This window comes from Drosophila virilis, chromosome 2, assembly GCF_030788295.1.
Source record: "Drosophila virilis strain 15010-1051.87 chromosome 2, Dvir_AGI_RSII-ME, whole genome shotgun sequence".
NCBI classification, from domain to species: domain Eukaryota; kingdom Metazoa; phylum Arthropoda; class Insecta; order Diptera; family Drosophilidae; genus Drosophila; species Drosophila virilis.
This window is the reverse complement of record NC_091544.1, coordinates 28,571,274-28,596,694: the sequence shown is the minus strand read 5'-3', so window position 1 is coordinate 28,596,694 and position 25,421 is coordinate 28,571,274. Positions and strand designations below refer to the sequence as shown.

The 25,421-nt window shown below is 42.2% G+C and overlaps 2 protein-coding genes and 2 long non-coding RNA genes across 10 annotated transcripts; 2 read left to right on the top strand and 2 right to left on the bottom strand.

Moving 5' to 3' along the window:
* Positions 1-36: 36 nt before the first annotated feature.
* loco (locomotion defects) lies at positions 37-22,794 on the top strand. 7 transcript variants are annotated; one of them, XM_002056233.4, is made up of 5 exons: positions 37-380; positions 449-2,529; positions 19,883-20,686; positions 20,752-21,919; positions 21,983-22,794. In XM_002056233.4, exons 2-5 carry the CDS (start codon positions 457-459, stop codon positions 22,579-22,581), a joined length of 4,644 nt encoding a protein of 1,547 aa, XP_002056269.1. In that variant the 5' UTR covers positions 37-380; positions 449-456; the 3' UTR covers positions 22,582-22,794. The 7 variants fall into 7 exon arrangements, with proteins under 7 accessions (XP_002056269.1, XP_015025861.1, XP_032289759.1 ...); XM_032433868.2 differs by lacking the exons at positions 37-380; positions 449-2,529 and adding exons at positions 7,046-7,243; positions 9,972-11,086; XM_070206758.1 differs by lacking the exons at positions 37-380; positions 449-2,529 and adding exons at positions 7,046-7,321; positions 9,972-11,086.
* LOC116650366 (uncharacterized) lies at positions 2,539-3,998 on the bottom strand. Its single transcript, XR_004303341.2, has 3 exons — positions 3,784-3,998; positions 2,840-3,722; positions 2,539-2,775 (listed from the first exon to the last, which is right to left on the bottom strand). It is a non-coding gene; the product is annotated as an uncharacterized lncRNA (long non-coding RNA).
* Positions 22,795-23,240: 446 nt separating the features above from the next.
* On the top strand, positions 23,241-24,073 carry LOC26530628 (uncharacterized). The gene is made up of 2 exons (XR_004303338.2): positions 23,241-23,756; positions 23,814-24,073. It is a non-coding gene; the product is annotated as an uncharacterized lncRNA (long non-coding RNA).
* On the bottom strand, positions 24,049-25,421 carry mRpL45 (mitochondrial ribosomal protein L45). Its single transcript, XM_002056232.4, has 2 exons — positions 25,281-25,421; positions 24,049-25,211 (listed from the first exon to the last, which is right to left on the bottom strand). Exons 1-2 carry the CDS (start codon positions 25,323-25,325, stop codon positions 24,171-24,173), a joined length of 1,086 nt encoding a protein of 361 aa, XP_002056268.2. The 5' UTR covers positions 25,326-25,421; the 3' UTR covers positions 24,049-24,170.

Sequence of the window (25,421 nt, the reverse complement as noted above, 5' to 3'; positions counted from 1 at the left end):
TTTATTTGGCATCGATGCTTTTTTTTTGTGATATCAAAGTGTTTTTACCTGGCTACGCTTGCGCAGTTTAAGAGTTTTGTTTTAATTGTTTGGTTTTACAAATTGAAAGTGGAAATGTGCTCAGTTGTTGAACAAAATATGTGTGGGTGTCTGGCCTATTGTTTTTAACTATTATTTGTTACATGAAAGCAACTTAATTGTGCTGCGTGTAACAAGATACATTTGATTGCTGCGTACACCATTTGCTATTGCATTAGTGTGGGTTACATTGTTACATACAAACCGTGGCTAGAGGCCAGCCCCAGCCCGAGCTGCTGGCCATTGAGCACAAACCGCATTCCACAGAGCGGCGGCCACAGCGCAGACCATCAATGAAAAAGGTGCGTTCGATCTAAACTGGTGTTGATTTATTTTAACCATATATAAGTTTATCATTTACTGCTCGCAGTAAGCGCCATGCATCACCATCATCCGCCATTGCCCATAATGAGCACGGCAAACGCGGCAGTGCCAGCAACGGTCGCTTCCTCGCAGTCGCAACAACCGCCGGCACAGCAGCAGCCACAACAACGGCGTCGCAAAAAGCGTCCCAACTACGGCACACGGACCGTGGAGGTGCGACGTGGTTATAATGGCTTTGGCTTTACCATATCCGGGCAGCAGCCATGCCGCTTGTCCTGCATCATCAGTAATTCGCCTGCCGAGCAGGCAGGTCTGCGCGCTGGTGACTTTCTCATCTCTGTGAACGGCCTCAATGTGTCCAAGCTGCCGCATGAGACTGTGGTGCAGCTAATTGGCAATTCGTTCGGCAGCATACGCATGCAGATTGCGGAAAACTATTATTCGGACAGTTCGGACGAGGAGAATGCCAATGCCACGCTTCTGATACAGCGCAGTGCCCGTGGCCAACTGCTGGCGGCCAGCTTGGGACCGGGTGTACGCAACAAGCCGCGTTTTCTGCATCACAAATCCAAGATGAACCGTCTGCGCAACTCCCCACAAAAGAAGCCACCTGAGGTTGCTGAAGCTGTGGCGCCTGTGGTACCGGATCATGCCACGTTGCGTCCGGTGCTGGAGGATGCGCCGTTGGCCAGTCTCGGCAAAGTTGCGGATGTTGCCAATGTTAGCGCCATGGTGCGCGCCGTTGGCAGCGCTGCCCTGGAATACCGTGTCATTGTTGGCTATCTGGGCACCATTGAGATGCCCAAACAGATTTCGCACAGCTCCAAGCTACAAACAGTGCGCTCCTGCATACGTAAGCTGCGCCAAGAGAAGCGACAACCCACCATTGTGCTTATGTGCATCACGCCGGACTCGCTTCGCCTGCAGAGCGCAGGCGGCGGCACACTGGCCACCTATGCCTCGGCGCGGCTCAACTATGTCAGCTCCTCGTCGGAGAGCGAGAATCGTTTCTTTGGCCTTGTTACCAGCGCCGTGCACAACACGCAAGTTGATGAGGAATATGAACTGGAGGACAAGTCCAATGCCAGTGGTGGCCACATTAGTATATCGCACAGTTGTCATGTCTTTGTCATTGATACCAAGCTAATTGAGCATGGCCAGCATTTGGCACGCGCCCACGAATATCGCTTGCAATGCACCAGGGATCCCATTTCCAATCTGTGCCTGGAGTTTCCCAATAACTCGGAGTATGTGGTGAATCTTATACGCAGTATGTACACGATGCGCATCCTACCCCCTGCCAGCCGCAACCAACAGCCGCAGGATTACGAGGCTGGTGCCGCCGCTGCTGCTCACTCACCGCAGCCGTCCAATCACAGCGAGATATCTACAACCACCTCCAACTCGGATTCGGGTATTGGCTTCAACAATGACTGCACCAACATATCTGATCGCATCTTGGTTGTCGACTTTGCCGGCGCACCGGCGGCCGCTGCTCTTGGGCTTGCCCCCATGGCCCCTGCTGCAGCGCGTCCATTGGGCATTGTGGGCGTGCCTGATAATCGCCTGACTGTGCGCGCCATGCCAGATCCCGATCGCAAGTCACCGTCTGCGTCCTGTTCATTGCGTCGCCCCAATTTACTGGCTAGCTTCAATCTGATCAAGAGTCCGGCTACAAATCTCACGGCCACGCGCTCTTGCGATGATGTTCTGAACCTCTTTGTGGATGAATCGCCTGTGTTAGCTGCTGTCGCCTCCATGGATGATATTTCACTGCATTCCACCGTACCCTCGCTGGATGAACCGCACACTTTTGTGCATCCAGCATGTGTGCCCCGCAAGACGCGACGCTCCATGCAGCCAACGCCAACAGTTGCGACAGCCCCAGAACCAACTCCATCTAAACTGAGCGCCCAAGTCTTTGGCAAGCCACGTTCGCGACAATCGCTGGGCTTTGAGGCCATCGATAGCGTCCAGTCAGCTGGTGTGGCCTGCGCCGATCAGCCCATGGACACCTGGACCAGTCTCCAAAACTTACACAAAGCAATTAATCCGATTACGGATCTACAATCATCTTCATCCACACATTGCCTACTAGAAGCTACCAACAGTGAACCCGATCTGGGGGTAAGTGCAACCAGTATTGTTAAACATCTTGTTTTTTTTTTTATTATTTGCTTATATGGGGTTTATAATATATATATATGCAATAACTAAGGGATATAAACAGATTCTAAAGTGGCTAACTTTCTGTTTGATAACTTTTAGAATTTTAAAGGGTGACTTATCAATCATCTAGTTGATCATAAGCTATCTAACAGGTATCTCCGAGCTTTCCAGCCCACATATAGTAGGAATACGATACGAATCGAACTGTATCGCAGAAAATATAGATCTAGAGAGGTTTCTAGGTTCGAGATTTAATTGTTTGCATTACCTGGCTTTCACTAGACCCAATTGGGCTATATAGGCTCTATATAGAATATTTCCGTCAAAATTGAATGTGCTTGCACACCTCTGAATACATTTGTTTTCTTTTTATGAATTCTTTTTTAATGCATATGTGAGTTATTTGAGGCTTCTTTCCATTGTGTATGTAAAATCCGTAAAATGTAACAAACATTCCCAACTTAAGATTCAGATAAAACTTTTCTTTTTTGGCATTTGATATAATGAATTTTGAATAACTTTCAAAATTTATTATTTTGGGCGATTTATACGAGAATGTTTTGCCTTGGAGCCGGCACTGGTGTTAGATAGCTTTGTTTACCTGGACAGTGGTGGGTTGTGTTACCTGAGCTTGTTGAGCTTATCGCGCCGCTGACTCTCGCTGCCGCTCTCTACCCCTCGCTCTCTCTTTCACACACACGTTTCGGTCCCCACGATAAGCAGCCCCAGCAGAAACACATGAATATTTTGGCCTGGTGTTGTGTGCATGTGATTTTTCTTTGTCAGAAATGGAACTTGGTTTGGGTTGGGGTTTGGGTATTGAAGCTTCGGATACCGGCGAGTGCTTATGCTGCTGCTGCTGCTGCTGCTGTTGTTCAGTAGTCGGCGCGACGCTTCTGCAATAGGTGTATTTGGTACGTTCGCTGCTGCAGCCTCTGCTGTCGCTACGCTGCGCGTCGCATTCCTGTAATCGGCGCTCGCGTCACACATTGATAAGGAACGGAAACCGCCGACCTGGGTTGGCCACTAAAAATAAATCGCCAGTGACGTCATGCGCGCATATCGCCAGCTCAGGCTCTATCGAAAGCTAACTGCGACGTTAACTGCGACGTCGACGTCGCTGTCGCTGTCTCTGCCGAGCTTAATTCAATCTAAAGCAATTAATGAAAAAAAATACACACAACTCGCCATTTGACGACGAAGTCTGCTGACCTTTGCATTGGCGCTCGGCGTTCGGCGTTCAACTCCCCCCCCCCGCGACTTGGTGCCCGGCGCGATTTCGATTGATTTAGTTTGATTTTTGGTTTGGGCCAACGCGATTTAGTTATATTTTATTTGTATCTCGCTGTGTTTTCACTTTCGCTCGACGTTTTTGCGCAATTTATTTTATTGAAAAAGAAAAATATACAAAACAAGAATTGTGCCATAAAAAGTTCAACAGAAGTTCAAGAGCTCAGTGAACTTTATAAAAAAAAAATATGTGCATATAATAATAAATTATCGTTAAGTGCCCAAAAAAAATAAACAAATAAAATTACAAAAAATAAACAATCGAACAAAGTAAAAAGCCTCACTTCAACTGCTTTCAACGCCAACTCAATTCAAAAATGTCATTTCGAGAACTCGTTTGTGGCCTACACTCGGAGGAGCATCCGGTAAGCGAAATGCACTTCAGCTATTCTAGAGTATGTCAAATGCAAGCTAATATAGCTGCTTAGTCCTAAAACTGTTTCGACTGGCACTCGGCTGACCTTTGTAAATGTCATGACCTCATGCCTGATGCCAACTGACCAACCGGTTAGAATTGTAATTATAAACCAAATACATGTATACTATATATACATACAAACCTGTGGTAAATGGTATATATATACACATATTCCCATGAACATTGTCAACTGAAATTAGAACATGAAATGTATTTCATGTTGCCGAGTCGACACACTTAGCTACCTTTTTATGGTTGCCTGACTCTTGCCCACCCCTTGCACTATTTGTCCCCAGCCCCAAACCCAACGGAGGAGTCAGCGATATCATTTTCTGATTACTCAATTCGTGTTAAGTTTGCGTGGCGCATGTTTGTTTTTTGTCTTTCTAGTACAGACACCTGCCTTACCTCAGGTTGAATACTGTTATTCATTACAAATACCTAAATACACATATATAGATATTTCTAGCTAGTACTCAGTCCGTCAACTAGTGAGCTCAGTGCAATGAAACATTGCCCAAGCTTATCCACAAAGAAGTAGAGTAAATGTCTTTCTAATGGGTTCATATATTGTTATTCATCAGAATATGATGCCAGTAATAACGTGTTAAATAATATAATAATAACAATATGGAAAGAATCATATTTAATCTTCAGTTAATTCTCGTCTGAATATACGTCAGTTGCGGATAACCTTTGCAGACATCATTTTCAAGATAAATACCATGACCTATTTTTATTTCGCCTAATGAGATAATCGGTTAAACTTTATTATTTAAAGTATTTGCATGTGGTTGAACTGCATTATAATAATAAATGAGGCCAAATATTATTTACTGAAATCGCAAAACGAAGTTTCAGTTACAATATGATATTAAATAGACCACGATTGACTTGAACTTAGTAAATAACTTAACTTGTCTGACTTTTGATTTTGCTCAGTGTACATATTTATATGCAGGGGAATATTCAAGGTTTTCAGTGCGCTTAGAGCGGCACGCAATCCGCCAGAGAGCCGACTCTAACAGGTTGTCCCCAGAGCACCTGAGCACGACCATTTTGGCGGCAATATGCAAGCAACAAGGCGCATGCCGTTGCTGTTGCAGGTGTCTGAAAAACAACCCTCGTGCCACAAAAGGAAGCAAGCAGCAGCGGCAACAGCAGCTGACAAGGAAAGGCACTTGCCGCAGTTTCTTTGCTTCCTTCCTGCGCGCTCGAATGGCCAGGGAAACGTCATGGGAAATGCGCAGCTCACTGCAAATCATTTAACTTCAGGTGCGTGTCGGGCTTATAGCTTGACTTGAGTCCACAGTAAGCCACCAAATGACCTTACCACCGATTGCCGATAGCATTTCATAACGTATTTGCCAGCTGACGTGAACATGAGAAGCCATTGCAATGTGCTGAAATGTTGCATGTGAATATGCACGTAGTATAATATACAGCGGTTATCTATTGTCGATATGACACGAATGTAATGGATTATGTTCTTTTATCTATATATGAACATACATATATTTGTAATTCGCAAGATTTTTGGTGCTAAACAGACGCCGCTTCTGATTAGCCCCCGCTTATCAGGTAAACGACGCAGCCAGAGGCCAAGCACAAAAAATATATTAATAATTTATTTAAATTTAGACCATCGAATCGAATAACAACAACAGAGTCTGTTTCTTCAAATAGAAATAGTAAAACAGTATGAAAACCCAAAAACAATAACAATAACAATAATTGTATCAACTGCGTCAGAAATGATTCTTAATAACAAACACATTTAACATAAAGCAGGCACGTAGCCCACCAATTGATATGGCTGAGTACCCTGTAAACAATTCGCAAGTGACAATACACAAGGCTCTGCTAAATACACGAGGCATCCATAAAAACATATATTTACTACCAGGCTCTCAGAGAGAATCTGTTTATTGATTTATAATTTAACCAATCCTCTGTATTTAAGGCGCAACGGGACTTATATTTAATGTTAATGGGTCAATCAAATACCTCACCTCTAACCTAAACATAAGTTTACATGCACACCTTGCTTTGTTTTGATTAATATAGTGTATCATCTTATTTAACTATTGAAATTATGATAACATTTTGATACATCTACATCTTATGATCTAAATGTTCACATTCTGTCTTAACATACCGTTAAATAGAGCACACACTGTTAAATAACAGCTCTCTTTATGTAGTCTTTCAAAAGTTCTCTTTATTTAATTTAAAGAAAAATGTTATTCAGACAAGTAATTATATTTGTACACTCTTAATATATATCGTTGCAATATATAACCTATAAAAAGTTGATATGCCCTTTAGCTACACTCTCTACAAATTATGGAATTAAATTACAAAGCCGACAGAGAGCGCAGCGAGCGGCACTGCAGAAACACCTGACTCTGGCTTTGTACCCTCGGTATCAGGTGCCAGTGACTAACTGGTGGTGGTGGCAGCAGCAACAACCACAACAGCAACAATAATAACAACAAACACAACAACAACAGCATCATCAACAATATCAAATGCAACAACAACGTTTCCCTTCAATCAACAATAAAAAAAAAACGAATAAAACGCGCGCACGCGCTCTTTTTCCCCAGCGCCGCTCAACAGCTGCCGCTGCTGTTGTCGCTGCTTTTAGTTGTTGTTGTTGTTGTTGTTGTCGTTGTTGCCGCCGTTACTGAGCCAAGTTAACAACGGCGAAACGTTAACAGCGCTCACAACGCGTGAGTCAGTCTTTGAGCACAGCTCGTACGCAACGCATGAACAAAAAAAAAAAAAAAATCAAGAGAGCAAAAATTATTAACCAACTTAATGAATCGAAAAAATAGAAAAATAGAGAAAGAAATGTGTTATTAAGTTCACCGAGAGCCATACAAATTAATATTTCAGCCGTGCTAATTACGGCTGATTCGCCGGAGCAGTCACCCCCGTTCCCCGCCTCTTCGATTTTGTGTATGTGGCGTTAAGAAACGGATTTCTATATTTGAGCCTTGTGGCTTGTTTTGTGCGCTAAAAATAAAACGCGAAAAAGTAAAGAAAAAAGTTATAATAACAAAAGCACATGCAAATATTTTTCAGTTTATAAACTGTGCGCACACACACACTCGCACACACACACACACACACACGGGATTATGCTCCAAAAATATTTCATGTAATTGCCCGAAGGTTATTTTGCGTAAATAAACGAAAAATCGCCGCCAATTCGAAACAACGTCATTCAAAAATCGCGCACAAAACGCGCACGAAACGCGCGCATTTAAAAAAATTCCCCTCAAAAACAAGTTGAGAATTTGAGTGTTTGGAAATATTTGACCTCTGACGCGTCTGTGTATTTTCCCGCTAGACAAATTTGATTTATGCGTTGTGTGCGTGTGTGTGTGTGTGTGTGTGTTTTTTTTTAATAAACTTTACCTAGAACTCTTTATAAAAGATATAAACAAAACATTATCGTACAATTAAAAAGCAAAGTATTCGCACGTTTGCAGTTTAACCGGAATTTTGGGGCTTGTTCGTGCCAGCTGCTGCTCTCCCGTTCCCTGATTAATATGGCCCATTCAATAATGGCGCCAACAATACGATATTCAGCTATATATTCCACCTAAATCTTCGTTGTAGCACATTTCCGTTAAATCTTCCAAAAATAGCCGGCAACATGCTTACATTTTGGCATTCCATGGAAAGCTTTTTCATCATCTAGGCAATTGCAGGCCACAAATTGCACAACTTGTATTATAATGCCGCGATCATAGATATCTTTCAAGTATTATTGTGATTACGGAATGACTGTTAAATGATGTCACAGCCAATGCAAAAGGCAAAGCTTTGATCTTTGTTTGCCTGGCCGCCTGCTTAACTGCATCAAAGGCAAAAACGTAGAGCTCTACAGAGATGCAGGGGGGTGTCTACACTTAGAGAAAAGCTCATGCATTGTGTGCTTGAATTTAAAGTAACATCAACTTTAAATTTTATATATGAAAATTAAATTAATCACAAAATACTTATAACCAGCATTTTCATACTTGGCACAAAATTGGATTTACCTTTACGAACATTTCTTTGATAGAGCTTCAAGACTTATGCGGGACTTTCTCTGAGTGTAGGCTAGTCAACTTTAGCTGGGAGCAGTCTCTTGTATATATGTATGTTACATATATGTATATAGCTGGCTTATTCACCATGCGTCGTGACTTTTTAGCGACCGCTGTTGTTAATTATACAATGATCACTTGATAAATACTCTTCACTCGATAGGCAATATACAATGATACAGCTTTTGTCTAGCGAGATGGCATCTATAATTCTGTATGTGAGCAGACTGCTTTAATAGATAAAGTGATTGTCACAATAATTTATCCCTTCTTTTTAAGAACTTATCTTAACTATTAGAGAGCACTCCCTAAAGCCCCTATCACTAGTCAAATTTGAGCATTTGTTTCTTTTCCAGCCATATATTTATGCTACTCTGCATTAGGGCCCAGTCACGATTTGGCCTCCTCCAGCTTGTTTACCCTATTTTCACTAGCTCAAATCTTGAAGGTATTTTCCATATACTATGGCACACGATCAATTTAAGATCTTTTGGAATGCACATAAATATATCGCTGCTGCAATAATTACTGTTGTTTATGCCCTGTAATTACCAACAGCAAAAGGGTATGTTGCGCAGACGGTTAGCTAAATGTACATAAAAAAATATATATTAATCATAAAGTCTGAGGTCTTTTTTCAATATTCAATGCCAGAAGAAAAGCTCGGCTAGTTAGTCCGCATTTCTACCAATCTTAATTGAGCTCAGCCTGCAACCCTTCCACCTTTTAAAATATTACAGGGCATCTCTGTGTGTGCAATTTAGGCAACGCTAACCTTATATACGACTCAGCGTAATGTTTTCGATTTGAAACCCAATTAATGTCCGAAAACTGCGTTTAATTTAGTTGGCTTATTTCATGAAATTGCGCATTGAAATTGGCAAATCGAAAAAAATCGCATATATCCGCCTTGGTCTTAGGCAAAGCCATTGCACAAGCTTATTCAGGTGACGGATTGTCAATTTCTATAGTTGGTAGCTCAATATAAGTTATAATGAAAACAAAAACTTGGCCAACTCATTTCGCATGCGCGGCAGGTAAAAAGAAAGCAGAAATCCATAAAAAAACAAAAACCACCTTTGTCGGATAATATAGAAATTGCAAAAAAAGTACTTGGAACGCAACTTGAAGACGTCATTGTCAGCGTCAATTGGCCGCATCAGCTCCGGCCACATGCTCCGGCACATCTGTGTCGTCTCCAGTGCGTCAGACATGGGCGCCGAATCCTCCCTCGCCCCCCCCCCCCCCCCTCCTCCCATTCCCCTTTGTCGCAGCTGTGCGAAGCACAAACGCACATTTTAGTGTTCCATCGCGAAAATGGCTTTTCCCGCATTTCGCATGTATCGATATGTGTAGCTGGTTGCGTGTGTGTGTATGTGTGTGTGTGTGTGTGTGTGTGTGTGTGAGGAACTCGCGAGTTTACCTTTGCCGTGGCATTTGCGCTGGAAAATTCAGTTAGACGCGAACAGCCAAGCTAAACGCACGCCCCCTTTTTTCTGGTTAAACTGCCGTCCAGAACTTTGCATTTTAATTTGCAATAACATAAAATCAAAGCAACAAAAAAACCGTTTATTTTCCGAATACTATAGCGCGAGTCATGAGCAACAGCGCTACAGTGAACACTGCTAAAACACAAACCAAACAAACAATTTTAACAAACAACAACAATTCGAGCAGCATCTGCAACATGGTCGAGCGCTTCGTGCAGTCTCTGGGTCAGCTGAATGATTCCGGTAGCTGCTTCGATACCAGCTTCGAGGTCAAGCACATCTTGCAGAGCCCCAGCCTGTTGGCAGGCACGCCCACCGGCCGACAGCGCCATCGGTGCCTCACCGAACTGGATCGGGAGCAGCTGACACGTTTTGTGCAGGAGTTCGAGGCGCGCCAGTCTGTGGCCTCCACGCCCAAAGCCAAGTGCATGTCGCCATTTTTATGCCGCAAGGCCAAAGAGATTTATCGCAGCGCCAGCGGCAGACGCAGCGCCTCGCCGCACATTTACATAGAGCCTGTGCAGGAGCTGGAGGAGCACCAGCAGGAGCAGCAGCAGCAGCAGCACACACGCAAATCCGCTGAAGCTGAGGACTTAATGCCGCCGCCGATGGCCCTGGCACGCGTTCAGGCCGAGCGACGCAGCTGCCGCAGTGCGTCACGTGTGCTGCAGTTCTTCAGCTCGGCGACCAAGCGGCGCAGTGGCAGTCGGAAGCTCAGTGAAGTCGATACGGATGCCAGTCGTGCCAGTTCGCCTGTGCTGCTGCGTGTCAGCGCCAGCAAGCAACTGGAGGAGGAACAACAGCAGCAGCTGGGCTGCATGCCACTGCCAGGCAGCGGCACAGGCAGCGGATCCGATGAGGATGAGGAACATGATGACGGCATCAGTTCGGCCAGCTCCAATCTGACCTCACAGTCGAGCAGCTGTAGCAGCAACAGCCGCAACATATCGCCGGACTCCAGCTTCGAGATGCATGCTCCACTCTTGCCCAGCTTCAAGGTGACGCCGCCGCGTGGCGTCTGCAAGGCCGGCAAAACTGCGGCAAGCGAATTTGCGCGTTTTCTGCGTGGTTCCTTCTATGCCAAACGCGCCTCCATCACAACGCTGCGGCGTTCCCTCAGCGATCCGGATGCCATGCAGCAGCTGGACTTCACCAAGCCGCCGCCGATGAAGACGACATTGCAGCCCCTCGGCGATGTCAGCAATCTGATGCGCGTGAGTCACTTTTGAAAACAATCACTCGAACCGCACATTTTCCATGGCAGGAGACGCTCGCTTTGGGTCATCCAGCTGTGTTCCATTAGATCATAAGCACAATTGTTTACGTTTAAGCCTCACATTAGGAACTCTTGTTTATTTACGCTCGAGTCATCTTCAATCATTTATATTTAAACCTCCGCCTTTCACCCTTCACCAGTTCACACACATATGGCAATGGCAATTTCTGGCTGTCTTTGCCTGTTTACTTGGCCATCAGTTTTGATCGATTTAGTGGCACATAACCTGGATTAGCCTTAAATACGTGTACACCATTTACCTGTAGTTTATGTATCCTAATTAAAGCCAACCTGTTTGTAAATACTCGTGTGCCACACCATCAAATTGTTTAAAGGTTTATCGCGTGCCAACGGCTCGAATTGATTTTTAATTGCCATTTTAAAAGGTTGCTTGTTGTTTCTCCACATGAGATCAATCAAAATGTGTTGATTAAAGTCTTTTATAGAGATACGTGTTGAAATATGCAATCGAAATGATTTAAAAGCTTAGCGCTTGTTTTTAAAGAAAACAACAAATTAATTGAAACAAAAAATAGCAAGTAGTTCAAGTTAAAGACGTCCGATTTGAGGGGGATTTTAACAACCTACTTCTCATATATGATAAGTCACTTCTTTGTTCAAATCTTTTTTGTATATAATAAATTCTGAAATTAAATAATTAATGCCTATTTAAAAAACTGCAAATATTTCTTGTATTCTGTCTAGTGTCTCGATTTAAAAAACATTTATTGTCTTATAATATAACTATGATACACATGTAATAATAGACATATATATGTTCGATGGAGATTTTCATGGCTTAACACTTGAACAAGTTACTTTGACAATAAAAACGTTTATACGTCAAATACTTATCTTTCTATAATACGCATAGAAAGATAATTATCATGCTAATGCTAAAACTTATTCATAAATCGATTCATCTTCCGGAACTGACGTGAGCTGGGTGGAGGAGGAGGAGGAGCTACAAATGAAATAATTGAATAGCTATACAAAAGCGTACAATTTATTCAAAAATTCACACTTTTTATTATTTGTACATATTTTGAATTGAATTGACAATTGTATTTATGGATTGCCATAATGACTTTCTAATTGTTCAATTTGCATTGACGACGCATTGCCCATTTTCACTTTCCATTCAATCGTCGTTGTGTTTTTTCGTAATACTCTCCAATTGCTGCCGAGGAAGCGCCCACGTGAATAGGGTATTCAGAAATATGAATCATCTATCAATAAAAATATATTATGTACGCACACACGCAGAGCGAATGACCATATAATTACCACGAACGTCATTTACATACATAATCTATATCCCATATTTACTTATATATGTACATTTTAACATGTGTATGTACATTTTTACATGTGCATGCACATGCATACATGTGCACGTACATGCATACATGTGCATGTAACATGCATACATGTGCACGTACATGCATACATACATACATGCTTCTTCCGCTTTAAATAACGCCGGAACGCAGATGACCCGCATTGGCATCCATAAAATTAACGTAAATCAACAACAACAACAACAACAATAAAACCAACGGGCAGCCGCTTGCCGGATATTTAATTTAATGCCAGCGTATGCAATTGCTAAATAGGAACAAAAAATACCGAAAAAAAAAAACAGAAAAGAAAAATGTGTATAAAATTCTTAACGATCTAAAAGTCTGGGGCGCAGCAAGCTAGCGCACATTAAAGCAAAAATTTTGCCAACTAAACTGAACTAAACTAAACAAATCATAAATAACAATTAATTTATGTTGGCCCATATGCAGCTGGTCGATCAGGGCAACTGGAGCATTTCGTAGGGTCATGTGTTAAACGCCACGCGTGAACCGCACCGTATCCGCCCCGCCCGCCCCGCCCCTGCTCGCGTTGCCACCTCTTAGTCTTTCGCTTTGCAAAATAACTTAATTTATAAGCTAAATACGCAGCGGTCGGCAGACAGTGGCCCGCATTTTAGCTCCCCGTTGTTGCTGTAATTGCTTGGCATTTTAATTATTTCAATTGTCTAGGCTCTTTGTTTATTTGGCATCGTAAATGGGCGCTTTAATTTATTTGCGCCGCTTTTGGTTATATTTAGCACAATTTATTTACTTGCAGCATATTTCCATGTGTGTTTAGCTAGTTCATTAAAATATCTGCTGCATACTTATATGGGCAGCGGCTTTTAGAATTAACAAAAATATGCTATTAATTGATAAAAGCAAAAACAAAAAAAAAAAAAAACAAACAAAGAAAATGCGTTGGCAACAAAATTAATTGCCAGTGTATGTACGTATATAAACGTTTAATTAGCCGACCAGCTGCCCAAACCAGTGAGACAACACGAGTGCAAGAGCGACAGAGAACGAGCACACACCCACAACAATACACATGCATACAAGCATTTCATTCATAAGCAACAAACGAGATAACAAAAGCGAATAGAGCAGCCGGTGTCAGGTAAATAGGCAAACACAATGCAGCAAAAACAAAGAGCTTAAACGTAATAATACATACATATGTACACAAACACACATGCAAAGCTGAAAGCAAAAAAGAAAATAAACAGCAACAAAGCAATATGAGTAAGCAATAACTCGCACACAAAGGCAGCTGCGCGACGAGTTCGAAATTTCGAAATGAAAGAGCGAACGTACGAGCTAGATCGAACATGTAGGTAAGCTCCAACGAGACAATCACGATCGATCGAACCTGCATTTTGTTCAAACTGCAGCCAACCTACTATATGTTTGAATATCGATTTCTGTTAGTCTGCATTTAGAGTTTAAGCAGCGACACTGGTTACTGGCCACCCATAAAATCTCCCAAGCAGCGCCTCCAGCATTTCAAAACAATTTCTGGATCGCTTCAACCAGCGCCCACTTGCAACTTGTGTGCTGAATGTTCGCTGACACTTTTGTTGTGTTGGATCGGGTTGGATACAACATTCAAATGCACAACGTGTGTACATACATGTACAAATTTGTATGTATGTATTTGTGCGTACGTCTGATCAGCAGCTGGCTGAGCACAACACAGACGAAGTCAGTTACTTTATACACGTTGGGGCTGCGAGTCAGAGATTCGAAACTCGGCAGTGTAACAACGTGCGAGAGCGCCAGTTGAGAAGTTTGTGATAAAATCCACTAAAAAGTAATAACATAGTCAATGCCAAAGAGCAATAACAACAGAATAACAACAAATAACGAACGAAAGTGAAGCAAAAGTGCACAGTTAGATGTGTATGTTTTGTTGACAAAAGCGGCACGTTTGCGCTTTCTCACTCACACACAGACCAGCATACACACACCCACACACTCAAACACACAAGCAGAACAGCGAAAATTTCGCAAAGCGATGACACGCCTTGGGAATACTTAAAATAATAATAAAAAAAACAACACACAATTGAAACCGAAAACAAAGCACGCAACTGCGACTGCAACTGCAACTGCGACTGCGACTGCGGGTAGGTTTCACAGCGTCAACTGCCAACTATGGTTAGTTAGTTTTTGTCATTAGCATGCGTAGCGAGCAGTTTATATGTATGTATGTATGCTCTCTCATTAACATAAAGTAACTGAAAATCGTCCACTCCCCACTTACACTTCACCCACCCCCTTTCTCAACCTCTTTGTTCGACAATTGCAACTGACAATGGGCCTAATTTGAGATAAGATATTCGAAATTCTAATCGCTGCTTTATTTGTGGACTCATGATTTATCAGCACTTCTGAGAAACTGTGTCGCGTTTCTGGGAATTAACAGACGCATATCTTACAAATGTTTATGGATATATATAAACATATATGTACATATGTATATTTGGGCTGTTGCGCATTTATTTGTTTGTTTCTGAAATAAGTTGATATCCGTGTATTTTGTACCCATCCTCCAAAAAGTACGCGACATATGTATCTTAAAGTGCGCTTCGATATTTGTGTTTTATATGTTTTATATGTTTAGATATAAGCGGCTTTTTTGGTTTGTAAGCTTTTAAGTAGCTAGTAACTGGAAAACATAATTATGATGAATCATTTGCATAGTTATTTAGCCAGGAAACAGCCGAACAAAAGCATAGACCATTTACAATCTCGATTTCACGAGCAGTTCAACAGACCGTCAAGAATTCTTGCACGGCATTTCGCCTGCCAGGAGCCAGCTCCAATTACCAAAGGTTTCACGTTTTAAGCGCCAGCCAAATACACTGTACAAAAATTGTTCTTGACTTTATTTATGATTTCAATATACCAAACAAAGTGGACATCATTTTAATTCATTCACAACATTAATGCTGACAATATTAAAATCAAACTTGGTCAAAGATTCAATTGAAGTGGTTTAAATATAGATATATATATATATATATATATATGCAAGGGTTTCCTTAAATAAGAAAAATCATATATCAAATCATATAGAAAATGGGTATAATTTGTATAAAATTCAATTCAATCTGATTTATTCTTATGTATAGATATACATCGATATATATATTATTCACAAAACGGCACCGCTTAAATTTGTTTATATTTGAAACATTAACACGTTTTTTTTTTCGGTGTATATACTTGTATATGGATCGTATTACTTTACCGTCGCATTAGCTCATGCTTTAACGCTGGAGCTCTGACGATTAAGCCATAGACAAGATTACAGCTGGGGAGGTAACCGGAGCTAAAGCCATTCAAGTTAATTTACTCGTGGGATTTTATTTATTTTTATTATTTTTTTTTTTATATTGCGAGCTCTTCCGTTTGCGGCTTTCGCATCGAGACATCATCGAGTTCAAATGCAAACTCAGCGCAATGACTTCCATGCCACAGTTTGTGGCAGGGGCAGCTGCGGTTTGCAGCTCTGCCGTTGATGACTTTAATGTAAAGAGGCAGCAGTCGTATAACTGTGGCGGCCACCGGAACAACAAAAAATTGTCCATTTTCAGTGTCCACTCAGGCATGCAAAATAAAAGCTCAACGAAGGGGGGGGGGGGGGCGCGAGGCGTGGCATTGTTGCCTCACTGTGCGCTGGCAACAACCTGCCCAACTGTGTGTGTGTTGTGTGTGGCAATTTGAATTGTTGCCCAGCTTTGTTGGCTTTCGTTTTGCTTCGCTAATTTTTCAATTTTCCATTTGATTTTGAGCGCGTCGCCTGTGTCATTTATTTATTTTAATTATTTACTTTGGCAAATTGCCTATTTCCTACTTACTACGGCGCGTCACTTGCTGCCGATTGCCGTAAAATGTTGCTGCCATAATGGCAACATGCAACCACCCCCCCACCCCATCTCACCACACACTCTATTCGAGTGCCAGTCTCTTGCCCCATTGTTGCAATTGGCAATCAACGCTGATTTATGTTTGCTCAGTCTTATTTCTCTATTCAGCTGTCTCTCTCGCTCTCTCGCTCGCTCTCTTTCTGTTGGTTGTATAGCTTCCTCACTTGGTTTGTTGCTGCCCCAGCACATTTGACCCCGCTGCTGTCTGCTTTGTGCTCCGCTTTGCCCTCCCTCTGCCCCCAGTCTGAAGTGCATATAGTTGGGGGTCGTCACATTCTGCTCTTCTTTCTGACCCAATTTCTATGCATACTCACAAATTTAAGTGCGATAAGCCAGAGAGCTTATTGTTAAAACTTTTATCTTTTGTATGCACTTTAATCATATTGCGTCACTTTGTGAAAAATCGTTGAATACGTCCCAAAAATTCTTTCAGCCTCTTTAAAATCAAGTCGTACATGGAAAAAACTCAAGTACATCGTACTTAAAGTCGAATAGTATAGTATTTACTGAGGTCGCGAAATTTCATTTTATTTCAATTACAGTAATTCTGAAAATTTTCGAAATTTAATATTTGCTTTTCACTCGAACTAAATACGTTTAAAATTCTGAATATATCGACTTTTTCACTCTATAGGGCTTCAAGTGTTCGCATCATTCTTAATTAATGCAATTAAAATGTATATCTAATATTTGTTTTTGATATATACCCTATAAAATCGTATTCTATGGAATAAAGTAATTGTATTTTAAAAGGCTTAAGCTAAGTTTTTCCCAGTCATTCATCTTTTCATCAGAGTCATCATAAATAGTAAATAAAATTGATCAATACTAATTGGGATCTGGAAAACTTTCTGCCTGTTTAATAATGGCCAACAAGGTGCAATTAATTGCCTCTCAAGGTTAAAACACTTGTGCTTTAATTGTTTTAAGTGAACTCAGAAATTGCCAGGGGATTATAATCTGGCATGAAAATATGAATATATCATATTTAATTCGAATATATCAGAACATTCTTCATATACAATACAACAATACAATACAATAAGAGCTTGATATAGAAATTAAAGCGCAGATAAATATGAAATCTTAATTGAACTATTGATAAATTCCCTGAGCATATACATATGTATGTACATATATATGTAACATCTCTGGGCACATCTCTGAACAGCTTTCATATGTGTGATGTTTGTGATGGGACCGGCAATTGTTCAATCCCAAAGTCATCTCACACGAGCCGAACCAATTGGTTTCTATTAATGAAAATTGGCTTTGCCCTCTTACGAACGACTCTGCCAACCGGAAATGCTTCAAATTTCTCTTAAATACATAAAAGATGCCAGTTATATATATATATTTATATATAGACAAATTTTGTTGGCTTCGATACGTCGATGCCAAACTTGAGCTTAGAAACAGAATTCATTAATCTCCCGCAACAAAAGCATCATTAAAAGTGGAACTGTGGGAAATGCGTATACATATGAGTATATATGTGAACAAGGGGATCTGCTCGACCAGAAGTTACCCTGTAGCCAACTAAAGTAAAACCCATATGTTAGTAAATATTAGAATTTTCGTTAATTTGACTTTTTTTGTAATTAAATTTAAATTATCATGGTTTTGATTAGAAACAAACGATATTTAAATATATATAGATAGCAATAGATTTTCACTTGTGGTTTTTATGTGGAACAAATTACAAAGCATATATTTTTAGGCATAAATATCAGATATATGTATACCATATATATATATATGTATTACACTGAAAGTTCTCTATTCTCTGTTGTTATAGAGAAAGGTTCCCCTTAAATAGATGTAGAAAAAATAACAAAAATTAAGAAAAACCTTCAATCATTACTTTCTACATATTTCTATAGAAGTTAATAATCTAAAAAATGGATATTTGGAAACTATTCGATTGCCTAACAACATATTAAATTTCCAATTGTATCAAGATTTTTTTTTGTTTTCTATGTCGTGTATTTACAAAAATAATAGTGTATTTACATATGTGGTCAAAAGGGAAAAAGTGTTTGGAAAAGTAAGCAAAGAAGATTGTCCGCCCAATTCCTCTGTTCCTCACTAGATAGTTCACTGTAGCTAAGGCGGTTTAAGCCTAGTTAGGAGTCTGTTCCAGATGTTGGCACCATTTTGTTGTATTACAATTTACGGCCATTTCTATGGGAACCGGGTGTACGGACATACAAACCCCAGACATACACATGAATACAAACGAATATATGTACGATGAAAATTATGTATAAATAGCGGCGGCAACAGCTTCGAGTTTATCTGACAAAAGTGATTATCAGCAAAGTGCAGCAAATGGATTGGACAGGCAGGCAGTCCCAGAAACGACACTCATCACAATATGTACGCACGCACACTCTCACACACACACACACACACGCGCGCGCGCACAACATATGCCTAGACTGGGCTTACAATTTGTTCACACAATTAGAATTGTGGGCGAGATGAGCTGCAGCCAAGGGGAGACAATCAATAGTTGCCAACGGCTGCCAACTGTTGCATGCGTCACACACACACACACACACACAGAGTGAGACACTCTTACACACACACTCGTAAGCAAATTGAAGCCTCAACTTCTGCACATAACAAACAAAAAAAAAAAAGAACTAAAAAGTTCAAAAGTTTATCGTGTCGTCTGTTTAGGGCTTGGCCGTGATAATGACAGACGTGATCGGCCAGTCCGTCCCTCATTTCCACATTCCCTCAATTTGTATTTGTAAATTGCCCATGAAAATGAACTTATGGGGTGCTTGAACTCCAAGACGGCTATGTATACACTTTAACGAGCGCTGAGCATTGGTCAAAATAAAGTTGTAATGAGAATTGTTGTAGAAAGTTATTTTGAGTACTGGTCTTCATATGCAGTGTGCCTGGAATACCCATTGAAAGAAACACATTAAGCTTCTCTATGGCGGCACTTTACAGGGTATTTTACAGCTGAGCAACGGCTTTTTATTTATTTTAAGATCCTACAGTAGGAATTGTTTCAAAATTGATTTGTTTATTGTTTTTTTTTTTATTCACAATTATTTTTGGTTTTTATGTTGCAGATAGGACTTCTATGTAGGAAGCATAGTTCTTTTTCTAAAAGTTGAGGCTATTTATGAAAATCTGCTATATTGTTCTCTCCGGCAATAACCGTTATTAAATCTATGATTTACTGAAAAATATAGTATTATTAGACTAACCAGCCTTCTTTAATGGATAGCATGAATATCTATGCATTTGTCAGTATTTAAGAAATGAATCAATACGTATCTCATTCTATCGGAAAAATGTGAAAATAAGAGCAAAAGATGATCCTTAAGTGGCTATTACGTTCCGCTTTATGTCTATGATATCTGCTCATAGCATAGAATATCTCTTATCTACTATTGTAACAATATATTCATATTATGTTTTTGGCTTTTCCAGAACCGCGCACTGCCCACCAATGCATCGCCCTTTCGTCGCGCCTGGGGTCAATCATCGTTTCGCACGTCGCGCACCGACAAGGTGGCCAAAGCAGGGTCTGGCAGCAGTCCATTAGTGCGACGCACTGCCTCCATGAACGCCTCCGATAACGATGTGTACATCAAGACACTCATGCTGGACGAGCTCAAGCCGCCCAAGCAACAGCCGCAACAGTTGGCAATCTTTCAAGTGCCGCAGATACTCACTACCCCGGCGCCGCCATCCACCGTAATGGTAAAAGCTGCCGCTGGCGTCGTTGTCGAATCAGCGCTGGAGCTAGCGCCACAGCCGGAGCAAGGTGGTCCCGGTTGTTGGGGCACATCCTTTGAGCGTATGCTGCAAGATGCCGCAGGCATGCAGACCTTTGCGGAATTTCTCAAAAAGGAATTCTCGGCGGAGAACATCTATTTTTGGACTGCCTGCGAGCGCTACAGATGCTTGGAATCGGAGACGGAGCGCGTGACGTTGGCACGAGAAATCTTTGGCAAGCATTTGGCCAACAGCAGCAGCGATCCGGTCAACGTGGACTCACAGGCGCGCAATCTTAGTGACGAGAAACTGGCCAGCGGCGACTCGGACATCTTTGCGGCGGCGCAAAAGCAAATTTTTAACTTGATGAAATTCGATAGCTATCAGCGCTTCATACGCTCTGACCTCTATAAGAGCTGCGTCGAGGCGGAGCAGAAGCAACAGCCGCTGCCATACACAGGCGCCAATCTGGATGAGCTGCTGAAGACAAATTTTCACGTAGTGGCCTCCCCCAAGGTAAGCAGCGAGTCATTGTATGTGCTCTGAGACATTCCTATTCATTGATTCATTGGCTTTTCCAGCTCAAAAAATCTGCAAGCAATGCCGAGGATCGGCGACGTAAAAGTCTATTGCCCTGGCATCGTAAGACGCGTAGCAAATCCCGCGATCGCAGCGAACTAATGGCCGATCTGCAGCAGACGCTGATGCCACCGCCACAAGCACCAGGATTAGCACCGCCACCACAACCATTGCTGGCGCTGCTGACTGGTGGCTCGGTAAGCGATCTGCATAGTTCCCGCTCCTCGTTGTCGTCCTTCGATGCGGGTCAGCCCGGACAGGGTGCTAGCGCAGACAGCGTGTGCTCCTTGTGTCGTGTCATACTCACCGATGGGGCCACAACTATTGTGCAGACACGTCCCGGTGAGACGGTGGGTCAGCTGGTGGAGCGTCTGTTGGAGAAACGTAACCTGGTCTACCCCTACTATGATGTTGTGTTCCAGGGCAGCAACAAGTCTATAGATACGCAGCAGTCCTCACAGCTGCTGGCCGGCAAAGAGGTATTAATCGAGCGTCGAGTAGCCTTTAAGCTAGATTTGCCCGATCCCAAGGTCATATCGGTCAAAAGCAAGCCCAAAAAGCAGCTGCATGAGGTTATCCGGCCCATTCTAAACAAATACAACTATCAAATGGAAAGGGTGCAGGTGCTGCTGCGCGATACTCAGGCGCCGCTTGATTTGATGCAACCTGTCACTGTGGCAGATGGCCAACGGCTGCAGATAGCACTGATTCAGCCGGATTTTCAGCAAGGCGGCGGCAGTAGCATGCCGCCGAAGCATAGCAAACCAATGAAGCCGCTGCCCACGCTTGCAACAGATTCGACCCAGGGCCAGCTGGACGAGCTCACCAACAAGATGTTTAATGAGCTGCTGCAGAGCAAAGCGGATGCCGCAGCGGCGGCGTCAGCGTCAACAACACACAAGCCAAGCGATATGTGCTCCATGAAATCAAATGAAGCCCCCTCGGAGAGCTCCTCTTCGCTATTTGAGCGTATGCGACGCCAGCAACGCGATAATAGCAACATTCCAGGCAGCAAGCTGCCCAAGCTCAAAAAGAAATCCACAAGCAGTCAACATTCCGAGGAGGCAGGCGCAACGGCAGTGCCAAACTTAGATCCCAAGAAACCCATAATAGCCAAGCTAAAGGCGGGCGTCAAACTGCAGTCAACGGAGCGAGTAGCGGAGCATCAGGGTGAGAAGCCACACGGCTGGCCTATTTCCGCCTGTTATTCACATTAAAATCCTCTGTTTGCAGATGAACTACTCGAGGGACTTAAGCGTGCACAATTGGCGCGCCTGGAGGACCAGCGCGGCACAGAGATCAACTTTGATTTGCCCGACTTTCTCAAAAACAAAGAGAATCTCAATGCGGCTGCCTCCAAGTTGCGGAAGGTGCGCGCCAATTTAAGTCCAGTTAATAAGGCAAGCAACACCACCGTGGATGCGCCACAGCCAGCGCCGCGACTTTCTATCACACGCGGTCAACAGCCGCAGTCGCCCATGAAGGTGGATCTGGGGGAGCAGGAGACAGAGTTACCGGCAATGCCAACGTCCATTGAACAGCAGGAATTACAGGAATTTGCCAAAGCGCCGCCACCGTTGCCGCCCAAGCCAAAGGTGTTGCCTATTAAGCCATCAAACTGGGGCGTGGCAAATGCCCCGCCCAATGGCAACTACAGCAACAAATTCTCGCCTGCTAAGCTCACATCCACGACGACGACAACGTCGCCCACAACCACGGCCAACGCTATGTCTTTTGCCGGCAAATTGCCACTGGACATAGCACGCAAATCGCTGGAGCAGGCGAGCACACGTTGTGCCTACCTCGATGAGCCCAGCAGCAGCTTTGTTTAATCCTAAGCCCACTTACCGATCTACTGTCTGATCTTTGTATATACTTTTAATATATTTATTAACACTTGTATTGTATTTTTAAAGTGTCCCATCAGAAGGAACCATGACGAACGTGGCAGTCCACAACTGCTCCACGAAGTAAACTTGTGTATTTATAATTAGCTACACCCAATCTTAATTTTAACTGAGTTAATAAATGCCTATATATATCTATATTGCCATAAGTTCTTAGCTAATTACAATTTGTGCTTACACACACGTTGACCACACATATGTATTTGTGTAAATATTTTTAAAGCATCTGGTTTCAATACTTTGTCCAATTTTGAATACGAAATAGGCTTTATTATATACATTTCTCTTTATACGTTATTGTTCATTTCGTTTATCAATTATCAAACTATATTTGAAATAGTACTGGTTCACATAGTTAGTCGAAATCGTCATTCAAACATAGGGACTAATATACCCAATTATAATATTTAACAAGTAAGAGGTTCTAGTCAGGACCTCCCGACTAGGGGATACCCTGTACCCTCCTCTTCCAACATCAAATGCATATATATATTCTATAGAAGCTATATGTCAAGTTTGGTGACTCTAGCTCTTGTTATTTACCAAAATTGCCCAAAAAACAGGATATTGACATCGATTTTATCGATTTCTTGCAAACGGAGTAAGTTATCGACTAGCGGAAACACCTACATCTAAAATTACTCTAGCTCTTATAGGTTCTGAAATCCTAGCTTTCATACATACGGACAGACAGACAGACGGACATGGCTAGATCGACTCGGCTATTGGTGCTGATCAAGAATATATATACATTATGGGGTCGGAGATGCTTCCTTCTGCCTGTTACATACAGTTGGATTTCGCACAAATACAATATACCCTTATACCCATTTTTAATGGGTTCAGGGTATAAAAAGCCTCAAATAGCTTTTTGTTATTTAAAATAACGACCTGCTGACCAACCGTTGCATATTTCAAAACACATTTTAATTATATTTTTATTTCCCTACTCTCTCATATATAAAGACCTATTGCATGTAGAATTTCTCATTCAAAGCTTAACAGAATGAGGATTACAATGCAGCTCAGTGTCCTCCTGTGCCTCCTACTGACCCTGGCGACAGCTTACAAACTTGATAAAGCCACAAAGCAACGAAAAGGTAACGATATAACAAACAATAAATTTGAAGGGTATAATTTTTATACGGAAATTTCAGAAATTTGCACGCTAGATGCCCAATATGGTAATTGTAAAGGGCACCAGTGGAAATGGTATTACGACTTCGTACGCGACCGTTGCAGACAGTTTGACTTTAGCGGCTGTGGCGGCAATCAAAATCTCTTTCACAGTCAAAGCAGCTGTATTGATTACTGCTTGAACCCAAGTAGCAAATACAATATGCAAGATTTTGAAAATGATTATGGAAGTAAATAAAACAAACTAAAGACAACTTTCAAAATAAAAATGTATATAGAACTTTCGTGTTTTGTGCCTAGCATATCGCGTGTTCTTAACGCTGTTGTACATCAACTTTAAATCTTTTTAGCCGCCAGGCAGCCCACAGAAAGTACAATCAAATGGCGGGGGTCGGTTTAGGACCATCCGTATGCGGCTGTATTGATGTCGTCGTTTGAGAGCCGCTCATATTAATATCCGTTAGCTGATTGCTGCCAGTCTCCAGTTGCTTTGTCTGCTCGCCACCGCTAAGCTCCTTGGGCGCTTCCTCGACAATCTCGTCTGTGATGCGATACGTAATGGGAGCTGGCTGCTTTGCTGGCAGCCAATCGGGAATGATTTTGTCATGCAACCGCCATTTGCCGTATTCATTGGAAATGTGCTTCTCAAAGACAACATACTCCAACACATCCTTGGTAACAATCTCACTGCCGTGCATTAGGCGACCAAAGCGATCGTATATAGCCAGCATTTGTTGGGTGTGAAAACGAACTGTGACCTGTGCAAACAGATTCTCCTTAGTTATAACTTCAGTGACGCGCGCATGTACCACACGGGGCGGCTCCAATGACTGCAGAAAACGCCAATGTATTGTCTTATCCTTGACATTGTGCATCATTTCCGGATAGCAACGTTCGCTAACAAATTCACGAATCTTATACTTTTCCTTAGCCGCCATATGCGTATGCGCTGCTATATAGATTTCTTGGGCCTGTACACCGAAGTCATCACTGCTAAAGTTCTCCTCGTACGCACGTATCTTTCGTACAGCCATTAGACTTTTTGATTTCTTTTCAAGAAATTCAAGTTTTTGCTTAGTCCCCGAAGAGGATATTATTGACTTTTTGCCATCCCCCTCTGGCGGTACATATGCTTCAAATATGCCACCCGTACAGCTTATGTGAAACGGACGTTCCATCCACGGACGCGGCGGCAATACACCACGTTCTTTCATACGGCTACGCATTTCCTCCTTGCTTATATCTTGCGGCTTCTCACGCAAGTTGGGCAGCTCAATTTTTATAAATTTTTGCCTGCGCAAGCGCTTAAACTCAGGCTTCCAGTGCTTAGTCTGTCGATGTCGCACTTGCTGCACTTGAAGTGCATTCTGTAAGCCTGGACACAACAAACGCATTCCCGCGGACGCCAACTGCGGCATCTGTAATTTCAATGAAAACAAAAACTGTATTTTATCCAAGAGGCGCATGCATAATCCCCTAACGGTTACCTGCATCTGAACGATTTTCGTGCTGGCACAGACTAGTTTTTCCATGGTTAATTAATATTTGTTATTCTAAAAACTGCAAAGCACTTACTGCATGCTTATACAATCATTAATCGATAGCTGTTGCCTACTACTATCGATACT

Bases quoted from the DNA above. Each gene is read 5' to 3' on its own strand.
- loco (XM_002056233.4), top strand. From the start codon at position 457: ATGCATCACCATCATCCGCCATTGCCCATAATGAGCACGGCAAACGCG. The intron at 2,530-19,882 runs GTAAGTGCAACC...TGGCTTTTCCAG, and splicing joins ACAGTGAACCCGATCTGGGG to AACCGCGCACTGCCCACCAA. The intron at 21,920-21,982 runs GTGAGAAGCCAC...CTCTGTTTGCAG, and splicing joins GCGAGTAGCGGAGCATCAGG to ATGAACTACTCGAGGGACTT.
- mRpL45 (XM_002056232.4), bottom strand. From the start codon at position 25,325: ATGGAAAAACTAGTCTGTGCCAGCACGAAAATCGTTCAGATGCAG. The intron at 25,212-25,280 runs GTAACCGTTAGG...TTGAAATTACAG, and splicing joins CGAAAATCGTTCAGATGCAG to ATGCCGCAGTTGGCGTCCGC.